We start from the raw sequence: 14,112 nt of genomic DNA on the forward strand, positions 1-14,112 counted from the left end.
GAGTACATATACAGCATAGGAAGACCATAATCAGATGCAAACTTAGGTTTTCCCAGCTCCGTCTGGCCTTTCCTCATAGTCTACTTTAGTAAATCCCTAACCCATGTCCTCATGCCTCCGCTGTAGGGTCTTAGCAAGCAGAGTCCCTTAAAGTTCCAAACACTCGCCACAAATCCCCATTTAGTAAATTACATACATTTGGGATCTTTTTCCTCATGATGTAGTAGTCACTGTTTAATCTCAAAACATTTAAAGGCCTTGGCATTGGCAGAGTCCCAAATTCTTGTAAAGCAAGAGACACTGTGGAAGCATTGAGAGGACACTTTAGCTCTGCCCAGGAGAAATCCCACTGCCGTCATGACGCTCAGACTTTTCTGTGTGTGTGTTAGGGGCAGAGAGAGGGATAGACTAACATCACCACAGTCTTCACAAGGAACACCTTACATATGAAATGATGTGGAAAAGCACTGGCTACAGAAGGTGTGAAGTCCCTTTCAGAGGAAATTTCCAGAGGAAGGCTGCAAGGCTTTTATTGCTGCACGCTTAGTGACAGAGAACAGACTTGGTCAGACAAGACCACGTCCCACATTCTTCTGAAGGACCTTTAAAGTCTTGCGTTTCATTTCCCCTGGCACAGTCCTTCAGCATCAGTTAGCTTTGCTGGATGCTTCGAGCAAATCTTTTGCTTCATTTATTTTGGATGCTAAGTAAGGAGATCCACCTGGGACGACAAAGAGAAATGAATGATTAAGGTTTATGTCTTTACTGACATTTTACAAAGTCAATACAGGAAAAACAACAATTCAGGTATTTTCTCACACATACTTTTCCCAAGAAACTATTGTAATGATTACCAGAAATTAAACAGCACAAATTAAAATTAGTGAAGTATTACAGTTACCCAACAACCAAAATACATTTTATGAGAAAAAATTAAGTAATCACATGAAAACACCCACCGGTTATATAGTTATCATATAGATGTTTGAACAGAATATTTTCTAAAATTAAGTATATTATTGGGTAAACAAAATAACAGTTTCTATATAGCTACATTTTAAAAGCAATAAATATTCATTCCTTTAAGAAGGAGGTAAATCTATCTAAAGGGGTCTTTTTATGCTTATCATAATTTCAAAAAAATAAATGCATGCATAAAAGGCAAATACATAATATCTACCTAGTGGTATGATAAATGAACTAACAATAATGACAGTGATGATAAAAATAATGCTAGAAGAAATTCTCCCTGTTCTCTGAAACAATTCTATTACAACATTTATAATCGAGTCTTAGATTTGCAATGTCCTCAAATAAAATTAAATCAGTTCTTTTTTTAAGTGTTCTTTGCAATGAATTCTTTCTAATGCAAACAGCAAACTGAGGTGAATTTAAAATCAGAGTCATTATAACCATAAACAATGCATATTTAACATACAAAACCCCAAACTGTCACATCAAAGCAACACATCAGGGCCCTAAGTTCTGCTCTAGGTCACTGCCACTGCTGAATGCTGGAGCTGATGACCACACTGCAGGTCCCAGTCTCTGCATTTATTCTGTAATGCTCTCTTAAGTACAAACTATCTATGGCTGTTGGAAACACGGTCAAGTCTCACTGACCTTTAAGAAGAAATCCTTTGGACAGTATAGGTGTAAACCATCCTGGCCTGCGCCCGCCCTCTGCTGTTACCACCCGCCATGTTATGTAGGAAAAAGCAAGCAGAGAAAACCCGGCAGCACCCGGGCTGCAGAGGAGCTGGAGGAGGCTGTAGCTAGCTTTTGTCCTTGAGGACACCACTGACATTTTCATATCAAGATCTGACGCAGGATAAACATTTAAGGAATATATCACACAGTGACCCTGAGCACAAGGAGAATTACAAGGGAGGTCCTGACCCTCGAGGGTGTGAGTAATCTAATAATGACCTTGGGACATGCAAGGCTCTTCTTCATCAGCTACTTAAATGTCTCACTTAGCAAGGAGCTGCCAGGCATTTTGTCTGCTCCAAAAATACTAAGATATTAACTGATCTAAGCTATAATCTTTAATTGAGCAATATGCATTCTGATTATTTAAATTAAAAATCATTGTAGGCTCATAACAGAAAACAGATAAACAACCAAAAAAAAAAGGGCCCATAAGAGTAAAAGTCTTATTAAACGTTCTATTTATTGATGGTAATTAATGTCAGATGAAGCAATGATAGTTTATTTAGAACAATCCTGGGTCCTCAGCCACTCCTCTGAAGCATGGGGACACCAGGCTTGTAACTTCAGTACTAGGAGGGAATTCACACTGGCTCTCACGTCTCTCAGGCTACCTCATTGTACCTGCAAGAGACTAAGCCAAAGCACAGCTCCCAAGTCCCCATCCATGGTAGTTTAACTCAGAATGAGTTTTTACCAACTAGAGGCACGCTTGTGTTACCTAAATAAAATGTCTGCTTCTTGCCCCTAATCCTGACAGACAGCAAGATATAGGATGCATAGCCTATAACTAACGGAAAAATATACTCTTTAATTTTCCAATCCCTTTCAGTTTGGGGGAATGAGTCCCCTTGATTCTACTAATTACATAACTCTCCTTTCCATATAATCTGTATATGTTTGTACCTCCACTAACTATTGCTATTATTAACCTTCTTGTTTAAGATCTACCCTTCTTTTTTTAAAAAAAAAAAAGAACAAATACATCGGGATAAACATACTGGAAGGTTTCTAAGTCAGGGAGCTCCTCACTACCGACATCTGATTGGGAAAGTGCACAGTGTAAGTCTATCAGTGTGATTTGCTTTTCCTATACAGACCAGAAACTAATTATGCAACTCCGCCCTCCTCACACTCTGGACAAGGCATATTTACCACAGTGATGAGAGCAGAACCAGCATTGCCCAGCTAGAGGGCACGATATGGATAGGAAAAATAAGGGTTGGGCCTTTAACCTGATGGACGTCATCTATGGCTTGCTAGGTGAAGGATCACATGGCTGGAAGTCTTTGCCAACACTCATCAAACTGCACATTTAAACGGCACATAGTACCATATACTACATTCATATTTGATATAGATTATCTGATAGGTTTATTTATTAAAAACATTAGCCTAGGCTAAAGGAAATTTTTGTTTTCAAATAATATAAAGATTTACATCAATAAAAAAAGTGAGCATTGCTTTGCTAATTTTCACAGGAAAACGCAGTAATAGAGATTCAGGGTGTCTACAGGACAAAACACTGAGATCTAGATTTTGTACATGCCTAACATCTTAGGATCAGAACATATAAAGAAAACCCTGACAGCACCAAAAGGAAAAACGTACTTATAATCACTGGGAAGTTCAAGGCACGTCTCTCAATAATTAATTGAAAACTAGAGAAAGGTAAACAACAGGACGCGCTAATGCGACTGAACTGATGTACATAAAACACCCCACCCCACAAGTCAGATCCAACTTTTAAGCTGCAAACTTACAAATTCTGAAATTCACCAAGACTCAGCAAACTAAAAAAATAAAATAAAATGAGCAGTGTGAGTCGTCCTCTCTCTGCCCTGAGGCTGAAGTGGGACTGGGATGAACAGGTCCCATGGGTCTCCACTGGGCAGGAAGAGTCAGAGTGTTACAGTTCTTACAAGACACGCGAGGTGGTTTGGGCCCCACTACTGCAGCGGCGTGCCAGGTGGTCCAGTGAGGAGTGCATCGGGAGAGTGGGCTCCTCCCCAATGTTACAGCCGCTCTCAGACGACTCTCAGCGGACTGACTTGTGTGCTTATGGCATTGACATTGGCAAGGCGCTGGACTTTAGGGATAGACGTCTCCTATGGCTTACCCTCAGACGCTAGTGCTGCTCTATTTGCATGGGGAGAACTCCAGATGATTCCCTACATGACTGACTGTCATGGTCCTCTCAGTAGGGTGTCATGGATACCTGTTCCAGAGCAGGTAGAAGTAGGCAGGGATGGTTCCACTCCTACTCTTCTCAATTCTGAAATTCACAGGGTCTGAGCTCACTCATCCTTACCAGCTCTTCCTTCTGCTGGCATGGTCTACTTGCCCCACAAGTGTGTTCTGTTGACAGTGACCAGCCAAATTTAGAAACCAAGAATGCTCTACAAATGTTATAGATCATTTCTAGATATTTGTTGTATTTTACAAAAGACACCGGGGCTATAGAGAGAGCTCAGAGGTGAAGACTTGCTGCCCTTCCTGGGCTCAGTTCCACCAGCCTACATCATTAGCTGTCTGTTAGCTCTGGCTCCAAGAGATCTAATGTCTCTGGGCACTATGCAGAATCCCTCCCTCACATGCACACACCTACACGGAGATTCAAGCACCTGAACACAATTACAAAAATAAAACATTTTTAAAAAATCACCAGAGATCAAGGGAAAAATACAATACAGTGCTTGACAGCACTGACATGCAACTCTACACTAGTAGAATTATGACAGAAACCAACAACACACTTAGAGGATCTCAATGTTTAGAAATAATTCACATATAAAATGTCACAAAATAAATTAGCACTCAAGAGAGATTCAACAAATTCAAAGTTTAGTTTCTTTTAAAACAAGGAGGAGGAAAAGAAGGAGGAGGGGAAGCAGGAAGAGGAGGGAAAGGGAAAGGGGAAGGAGAAGGAGAAAGAGAAGGAGGAAGAAGAGGAGAAGGAGGAGGAGGAGGAGGAAGAGGAAGAAGAAGAAGAAGAAAAGAAGGAGAAGAGGAGGATGAAGGCTCAGTAGGTAAAGGCGCTTGCCAAGAGCTTGAGCTCTATCCTCAGAACTTAGATAGTAGAAAAGAAAACTGACTTCCACGCATGTGCTTCCCTCTCACCACACACACACACACACACACACACACACACTAAAAATACAAAAACTTTCATGTTAAAGTGAAAAATTTACTGAAAATTTTAAATGAAAAGATAAATTCCAGGAAAAATGTGGTCTATCACAACCACAGATCTGAATCACAGAAAATCTGAAAAGTCAAAAGCATCGTATTTACTTAAGGAACTGAATCTTTATTATATTACTAGCCAGAATTTTATCAACAAATCCCAGCCCCAACAACAACAACAACAGAAAACCAACCAACCTGAACAAAATGATGAACAGGAGAACACGCTTTATCATTGTCTATGCCCAGAACGGCTGCTGATAACAAACTGCGATGGAGATATCGCAAGGAAACTTCAGATCAGCATTGCTCACAAATGTAGACTCAAAAACACTATGCTCACTTCTTCAGTCAGAGTAAACATCACAACCAAGTGAGGCTTGGATGAGAAGAGCGACACTGGCTTTAATGAACAGTAAACATTTAAGCAATGTAATTCAATGCATTAAGAGATGAAAAGAAGCACGCATCTTACATATACATCTCAGAAGACACAGACAATTCAAAACTTGTAATAAACTTTTAATTAATTAAGAATAGATGGGCGTGTGTTTTGTGGCATTGTTAGTAGTGAAATACTGGGAACTCTGGCTGTGAGGTGAGGATAGGAAGAGAGACAGCAGCCACCTCTGCTCTCATTTAACACCACACAAGAGGGTCCTGCCATTGTAGCCTTCCCTACCTGCTCTCCCTCACAGAGATGGAATAAAGACTAGGAAGGAAGGTCACTGCTTACAAATGATGGCGCTTATTCTGCAAAAAATCTAAAATGATCTAATACAAATCACTGAATCCATAAATAAATCCAACAGGTTGATGGACAGAACATAAAAATATTTGGATGTCAGTATTTATGTACCTTAGCAATGAATAACCTTATAATAATCCCTGGAGCGATGTACAGCAGGAAACCCTGCCGTGCTAGGGTGAAGAGCTGGCTCACCAGTGATGAGCACTTGTTGCTCTCCCACAAGACCCAAGTTTAGTTTCTAGACCAACATAATGGAGTCCACAGCCCTCTGTAACTGCAGCTCCAGGGATCTGACACCGCTGGCTTCGAGGACACCTGCACTCACGTGCATATAGCCACACACAGACATAAACACCTACACATGCTTAGAAATAGTAAACATCAATCTTTACCCAGGGTCTAGGGCTGTTGCTCAGTGCAGAGGTACCAGTTTAGCATGTGCAAAGTCATGGACTCAACCCCAACACCTTAAAAAAATCCCCAAAAAACAAAGCAAAAACAATACCTGGCAGTAAGTGTGCTAAATCACGTATGACTAAAACACAGACACCATGAAACTGAAACAAAGATGATCAGAACAATGCTCCAGCTAAGTCAATGATGACTAAGCTACAGTCCATCATACCAAGAGAGCAGGAATAGAGAAGAGAGTAGAGAGAGCGGTGGTTCTCAACATGTGGATCGCAATTCCTTGAATGGCCCTTTCACAGGAGTCACTTAAAGCCATCTATAAAACACAGATATTTACATTACGATTCATAACTGTAGTAAAGTTATAGTTATGAAGTAGCAATAAAAGTAATTTTATGGTTGGGGTCACCACTAGCCGAGGAACTGTATTAGAAGGTCACAGTGTTAGGAAGGTTGGGAACTACACTATAGGGATCTCATTAAGAAAGAGAAATAGAATAGATAGATATAGATGTTGGGGGAGTGGGCGGGAATGTGAGGATCAAGTGGGGGCCAGGGGTAGTGGGAGAGGCATTAATATTAAGGGACATTGGTGGGGGAGTATGGAAATAATACAGTAGAAACTTCACATACATATATGAAGGAGTAGCAGAAAAGGGGAACATAATCAAGTGTGTGTGTGTGTGTGTGTGTGTGTGTGTGTGTGTGTGTGTGTGTGTGTGTTGGGTGGTGGGGCAGGACTGAAGCCCTGAAGACCAGCAGAAAGAATGGAAACAGGCAACCTCAGGAGGTTGGAGTGCAGGGGGAGGGGGGCCCTCTAGAATATACCAGAGACCTGGGAGGTGAGAGACTCTTGGGACTCAAAGGGAGGGACCTTAGATAAAATGCCCTACAGTGGAGAGAGGGAACTTGTAGAGTTCGCCAACAGTAGAAAGATAGGACATCAAGTGGAGGGATGGTGTTGCCATCCCACAGTCAAAAAATCCGAATTGTTCTTGTCTGAAAGAACGTCAGGGACAAGAATGGAGAAGAGACTGAGGGAAAGGAGCTCCCTCCAGTGACAGGCCCAATGTGGGATCCAGTTCAAGGGGATGCTCCAAGGCCTGACAATATTACAGATGCTATAGTGTGCTTGCAGACAGCAGTGTAGCATGAATGCCCAAACAAAAGGCCCGAAAAGCAGCTGAACGAGTCAGAGGCAGATATTCACACCCAATTAATGGACATACGTTGGTGATTCCTGTGGTTGAATTAGGGAAAAGCTGGAAGAAGCTGAGGAGGAGGGTGGCCCTGTGTAAAGACCAGCAGTCTCAATTAACCTGGACTCCTGAGATCCCTCAGACACTGAGCCACCAACCAGATAGCCTACAACAGCTGAGATGAGGCTCCCAACATAAATACAGCAGAGGCTTCCCAGTCTGGCCTCAGTGAGAGAAGATGCACCTAGCCCTCCAGATATTTGAGGCCCCAGGGAGAGGGAGGCCTGGTTGTTGTTGTTGGTGATGGTGGTGGTGGTGGGGTGACATCCTCTTGGAGACAGGAAGTGGGAGGCAGGAGGTATGGAATATGGAGTGGTCTAGGGAGGGGGCACACAGGGAGGGGAATGAAGTCTAGATTGTAAAATAGGATTAAAGAATTAAAAAAAAAAAGAACTTAAGAGTTTCCTCCTGCCTAACTTAGGAATTCAGTGATTCATGACAAGCAACACCAGGTTTGGATTTGATAATTCTTAAATTATGTTAAAATTAAAAAATGCTCAAACAGCCCAAGACATGAAACAAGAAAAAGCCTGAAATACTTTCACTATTAGAATAAAGCTCTTTATAAGTTCTAGCAACATAGTCAATATGGGATGGCACACTATAAAACCGACATAAAGAAACCAACTGTTGAAAGGAGAGAAAATGCACGTATGTCTGATTTACTCTAGTTTACACTACCAGCCATTAAAGAAATAATGCCTTTTCTGTAAGCAGTACTATGGTACTTGGGCTAGAGACAACCCTAGCACACAGCCCTAGCACAGCCCTAGACAGCCCTAGCACACACCTTTACTCTAAGAGCTTTCTATTTATTGTAAACAGGATTAAATAAAATCAACCATAGGTCAAGAGGTGTAGCAAGCAACCAGTCAACAGGGAGAACACAGAAAAAAAAAATCAGAGTCAGAGGAAGTCAGGAGGAGGGATAGAGAAGTAGACAGGAAGTAGAAGGGAGGGACATCCTGTTTTAGAGATCTTTGAGATCACCACATGGTGAAAGAGAACTTCCTTTTGGGATGTCAACTGTAGAGGAAGGTCAGCTGGGCGCTTTCTCTGCCTCTCTGAGCTAGCAGGCTTGTATCTGGCTCCTTAGTCTTTACTGGCAAAGTAGAACATTTGAGATTTTGTTAAAAACGACATCATAGCCGTGGGATTTTCATGACCTTGAAAGAAGTAAACATTTCTTAAAACAAAACAAAACAAAAATAACCTACTGAAAATGAAAACGTTAAACTGGGCCACTTTAAATTAAGGATTTCTGCTCATGAATGAATGTTACTAAGAGTATAGAAAAACAAGCTTCACAGAGGAGATATTTGCAATAAAAGGACTCTTACCTGTAACATTCACAAATGTTCCCAAATGTCAATAAACAGAGACAAGCTGGGTGTGCACGGGGGGGGGGGGGGGGGGGGTACATACCTGTGACCCAGCCCTGGGAGGGGGGTCAAGAGGTCATCCTTAGGTAGGTACATACAGAGTTTGAGGTCATTTCTTAATCCAGGTACTGGCTACAATTCTGGGTCCACTCTGTAATAATTTATTGATTTATATACTTCTGTGGATGTGTACTTCAAGTTTTAAAGTTTATGTCAACACCGAGTGTGGCCTGATGACATTTCAAACCATCAGTGTTGAGTAGGCTGTGACTGAAGCCATGGGTGGGGAGAGCCGTTCCAATGCACTACCTCACTGAGCTCCCAAGCTATACCAGTACTGGTTTGCTTCTTATTTCCATTAGGTGAAGAGACCAAATTCACAACCCTACCTGGTTAACAGATGTCACAGAGCTAACCTGCGCTGGCTGGGCCTGTACTCCTTAGTCACCATCTCACACTACGCTTTACCTCACTTATAGGACTTCCTGTTTACCAATTTCCTCCCAGAAAAATACTGGTTACTTCTTCCTTATTTTATTCAAACCCATAATCTGACCCCTGGTCTTCTTTCTTACTGAGAAACACGAAATCATTTCCTTGTGACTAATTTCGTAAAACTTGAGCCTGGCTACCATTAGATAATAAATTCCTTGGGAAGAAACCAGGTCGTAGGTCTCTCTGGGTTACTCTCACCACCCTGAGCATGCACGTGAAGGGACTGTCTTTGCTGGAAGGAATGAAAGCGGGCCCTTGTGTTCCACAGAAGCCCCTCCGCAGTCACGGAAGGCAGGTGAAAGGCATGGATTGTAATGTAATTCTCATACGTGCAGCCAAGAAGCAGAGACAATGGAAGGAGTGCACAGTTTTGGCTGTGGCTCCCCATCGGATAAAGGTTATCCACGGGATGCCAGAGCTAATGCCACCCAAAGGTGAAAGATTAGAGTTTTCCCCTAAGATCAAATTAAAAACAAGGATGTCCATTTTTAACAAAAGGCATCCAGAGAGAGATTAAGAGTTGAAAATCTTTATTAAGGGATGATATAATCTTACATCGGACAACCATGAGAACACACTCAGAAGTCTTAGAATTAATGATTTCAAGGTTGCAGAATGGATGTCCAACACACAAAATCATCGCATCCCTATACATTAGCACCGAATAACCTGAAAATGAAACCATGACAATAACCCCATTTGCAGCATCAAAAAGAATAGGAAATTAGAAGCACAAAACATAAACGCGATTACAGAATATTTAAATTCATGAGAAAACATCCCACACCCATGATCAGACCACTTAACACTGTTATAACAGCAAAACTCCCCAAATTGCTTTACAGATTCAGATAATTCCCATCAAAACGCCTTTGTAGAAATGGAAAGGCTGATAGTAAACTCACCCAGAATTGAAAGGTACCCAGAATAGCCCAAACAACCCTGCAACAGAAGAATAAGCAGGGCTAACACTGCACAACGTGAACCTCTTCCAAAACAATTACAATCAAGGCTTTGTTGTACTGGCACAAGGACATGATCAATGGGATAAAACTGAAAAGTGGGAAGCGTGGGTCTATTTGGTCTGCTTCCTGCTGCTGGGATAAAACACCATGGCCGAAGCAACGCAGGGAGGAAGACCAGGTTTATTTACTTTGCACAGCACATTCACAGGAACTCCAAAACAGGCCCCTGGAGATGAGAGGTGGATCGGAGGCCAGAGAACACCTTTGCTTACTGGCTTACTCACTTGTTTCTGATAGCACCTAGAACCACCTGTTATGGGGTAGCTGTGCACATAGTGATCTGGGCCCTCCCCCATCACCCATCAATCAAGGAAATGCCCTACCCAATTGCCATGGCAATATGATGGAGGCATTTACTCAACTGAGACTCTTCTCACAGGACTCCAGCTTGTACCAAGGTAACAAAACAAATAAGCAAAAACAACCTAAGCAGGAAAAGGGTTTCTTTCTGAAGTAACTGAAATGTTCTAACGATGTGGTGATGGTGGCTGCCCCTCTATCACACACTACTGAGACATACACACTTTAGCTAAGCAAATATGAATACCTTATCTCAACAAGGTGTGCTGCAACAATGATGCAGACCCAGCAGTGCTGGCTAGACAGATGCTGGCCGAATGAAGAACGAGGACATTAGACTGTAACGCCGGGTTTTGATAAAGATGCTGTATATCCTCCACATAGATCAACTTTTTTGTAGGTTTTAATACCAAGGAGCCTTGTAGGCTTTGAGAACACATATACCACAGCTCCTTTTCCACACCAAGCCCTGCCAGTTTTCTGTTCTACATTTATATAATTGATTCAGGAACCTAAAGAACATTGTGTTGGCTTGAGTTTAATCTCTTCTAATTTACCAATCTCTCTAGTTGATCATTTTCATAGATGCACAGGCTTGCTCAGCATTACAAGTGCTTTCCCCCTCCCCTGCCCCTTTTCTGAAGGGCCCAATCCTCTCCTGCAGTCACTCCATTTCTTTCCTCCTTTTCCTCACAGACAAAACCAGGTTTAAGTGTTTTTGTTTCTAAATCAGTGTCAGCTGAAACTGTCTTAAGGTCACAGATTCTTCTCCTCTTCTGTTTTTGTTTGTTTCCCTCTGCCTCTGCTTGGATTAAAGGCATGTGCCACCACACCTGACACAGATTCTCCTGTCTATCTGGGCTCTCATGGTGGTACTCAGTTTAGCTACTTTTCTTAAATAAATGTCTCTTGTCTCACTTCATTATACCACCTTCTCCAACCATCCCTTTTACTGGCTTTCCCTTTTCTAATTTATAAATACTTGCAGTCCACCTCTCTTCCCTATGTCTACACACACTTTCACTTCCTACGACTTTTAAGGTGCTATTTTTGTAGTACTAGGAATTGAATCTAGGTGTTCTGTGCATACTACATAAATGCTCTACCTCTAACCCAAACCCACAACAAACAAGCAAGCCAAAACATGGAGACAAAGCCTTACCATGGCACCCAGCCAAGTTCAAGGCAGAACTCCAGATCGTTGGCCTTAGCCTCCAAGTAGCTGGAGACATAAGCCTATGCCCGCAGGCCTGACCTCCACGGTTAAGAGTAAATACAGATTCCTCTTCTGTACTCTCAGCTTATCCATTTTTCTATTCTAATTCCACCTAGATTGTCTCTCGAGTACTTCATCAAAGGAAGACAATAGTACTCTTCCCCAATCCTGTCTACAATCAGCCTGCTCCTCCAAGCCCTTCAATTCAGTACATTGCTCTTCTACAGATTTACTCTTGAACTCAGAGCTCAACCAGAAGTAGTGTGTTTCCAACATCAACCGAGAGTCACCGACTATCTCAAATCCATCTGCTTCTCTCAGTCCTGAAGTAGCTCATTATAAGTATTTCCATGTAGATTTCCAAACCACCCTTCTAAACAGTCTACTCGTCAATTCACCTATCAGATGCTTCAAAAGCGAACCCTTTAACTTCTGCTTTCAGTAATGATGGAACAGCTTGTTAGAGGCTATTGTTTGTATGGAAATAAGGCAAAAATTAAAGACAAAAATGACACTCTCCTCCCCCCAGTAAAAATCAAAAGAACGAGCTCCTTCCTGCTTCTTATATTTTTGGTTGTGAGCCTAGCCTCTAATGGCTGAGCCATTTCTCCAGCCCCCCTTCCTGTTTCTTAACACAAGTCTCAGTGACCAAAGGTTCTGGAAGAGACACGAGGAAGTTGAAGAGATTATTTTGCTATTTTACATTTACTGTCCCCTCTCCCGGGTTATTTGTTAGTTCTTGGTGTGGGAAAGAGGCTAACACACAGGCAAAAGGCTGGGAAGGCTGCTCAAGGGCGGGACTGCTTACTATCCTAGGACACAGAAAGAAAAAAAAACAAAAACCTAACGGCAGTATAGCATTAAGGCTGTAGGATCCAATAGGGGTGAAGGAGGGGGGCAGGGTTGAAAGTTTTCTCTCCAAATATGACCAACTTTCGAACTTGGACACGACAGAGGACAAAGAAGCAAAAGAGAAAGGTTTAGAAAGAAGCAGGTGGCCTTAGTTTCTAAACATTCCAGATGACCAGAGGGACAAACATGGCAGAGGTCAGAACCAGTTCTAATGAACACCTCTGAACCTGGGTGGGAAACTTGAGAGCGGGTCCCAGACGTCATTCAGCATCAGACGCTCTAGAGAGCCCTATTCAGGTTCTGACTCTGTAGGTCTAAGGTGAACCCAAGAATTTGCTGCTAGTCCCCAGAATCCATCTTGAGAAATACTCCACAGTGAAATACATCAACGCTCGCCTCCTCTGGAACGCTCAGTGCTCAGTGAGCACAACTTTCCAAAGACCAGCAAATGATGTTACAAAATCATTCTTGGGCATAACAACCCACTCAGAGTTCATGATAGCCCAGTATATTTTATATAATGAACTTTGGAAATTCATTGGTGCTGTTTTAGATCCAAATGCTACTGATTTTAAAAAACCACCACTGATGAATTCTGGTACAGTGATAACAAAGAGTCTCCTTACCCATCCTTTTCCAAATACCTATGTGTGTCAAGTCATATTTTCTTTATATACTTAAACAAAACTACATATCATACCAGAATGAATGCAGAGGCTGACACTAGTATGTAGTTTTTTTTGTTTTTGTTTTTTTAATAAAGCCAGAGTAGGGATTAAAAAAGAGTAAAACAAGTACATTACCACACACCATTGCTAGTACCCATTTAAAAATAATTAAATACACGAGTTGAGACTGAATGGAAGAGAGAGTAATTTCATGAGTTCTGTAAAGCAGTGAAGCACCTGGGCTTGCCAGCAAGGACCACAAAACAAAGTGGGGTGTCTCCTACAGAGTCAGCAGTGCTAAAGCATTCCTTTCCCTCCTTTTCTTTCACGGTCTCAAGAACATTGTTTCTTTTCCCCTAGATCCTTTCATGAGAAACCCAAACTCAAGGACAAACCCACTCTAACAGAAGCAGACACAGGACAAGTGAACAGGGCACATGACACACAAACACCACCACGCTGTTCTCCAACCGACCAATTCCCTATAAAGGACCCTGAACTACAGACCAGGTGAAAACACCCGAGAAAAACTTCGAAAGCCTACTTTTGAAGCAAATTAACGCTCATATAGAAGAACAAATGGTGAAGAAATTAAGGAAATGTATCCAAGACCTGGAGAAGATAGTCTCTGAAGTGAACAAAACAGTAAGTTAGACGTGAAAGTACTAAATATGAAGAAAACTTAGCAGAGAGTAAGATGCTGAAAAGGAGTCAGACAAATACTTGACCAGAATGAGAGGATGGTTAGGTCTGAAGAACCAGGACAAGTGCTAACCTCGGTGTCTATTTAACATACCAAAGCAGACTCTGGCACTAGTCCCCTCAGCCCAGCCACTACCTGGTCCACAGCCCAGGCT

General features: G+C 42.0%; 1 protein-coding gene across 3 annotated transcripts in view; it reads right to left on the reverse strand.

Annotated features, from left to right (window-relative positions):
- Positions 1–476: 476 nt before the first annotated feature.
- Dnajc15 (DnaJ heat shock protein family (Hsp40) member C15) overlaps positions 477–14,112 on the reverse strand; it is a 64,550-nt gene continuing 50,914 nt past the window's right edge. For 2 of the 3 annotated variants that reach the window (XR_015637939.1, XM_087585387.1), the window contains one exon: positions 515–721. Coding sequence is in view for 2 of the 3 variants with exons in the window: in XM_087585387.1 (XP_087441513.1) it covers positions 648–721 (74 nt within the window). In the remaining variant the exon portion in view is untranslated. Of the gene's footprint in view, positions 722–14,112 lie in introns of all 3 variants that reach the window. The other variant, NM_001106050.1, reaches the window with a different exon arrangement.

The sequence above is a fragment of the Rattus norvegicus genome, chromosome 15 (assembly GCF_021556685.1).
Source record: "Rattus norvegicus strain SHRSP/BbbUtx chromosome 15, alternate assembly SHRSP_T2T, whole genome shotgun sequence".
NCBI lineage: Eukaryota > Metazoa > Chordata > Mammalia > Rodentia > Muridae > Rattus > Rattus norvegicus.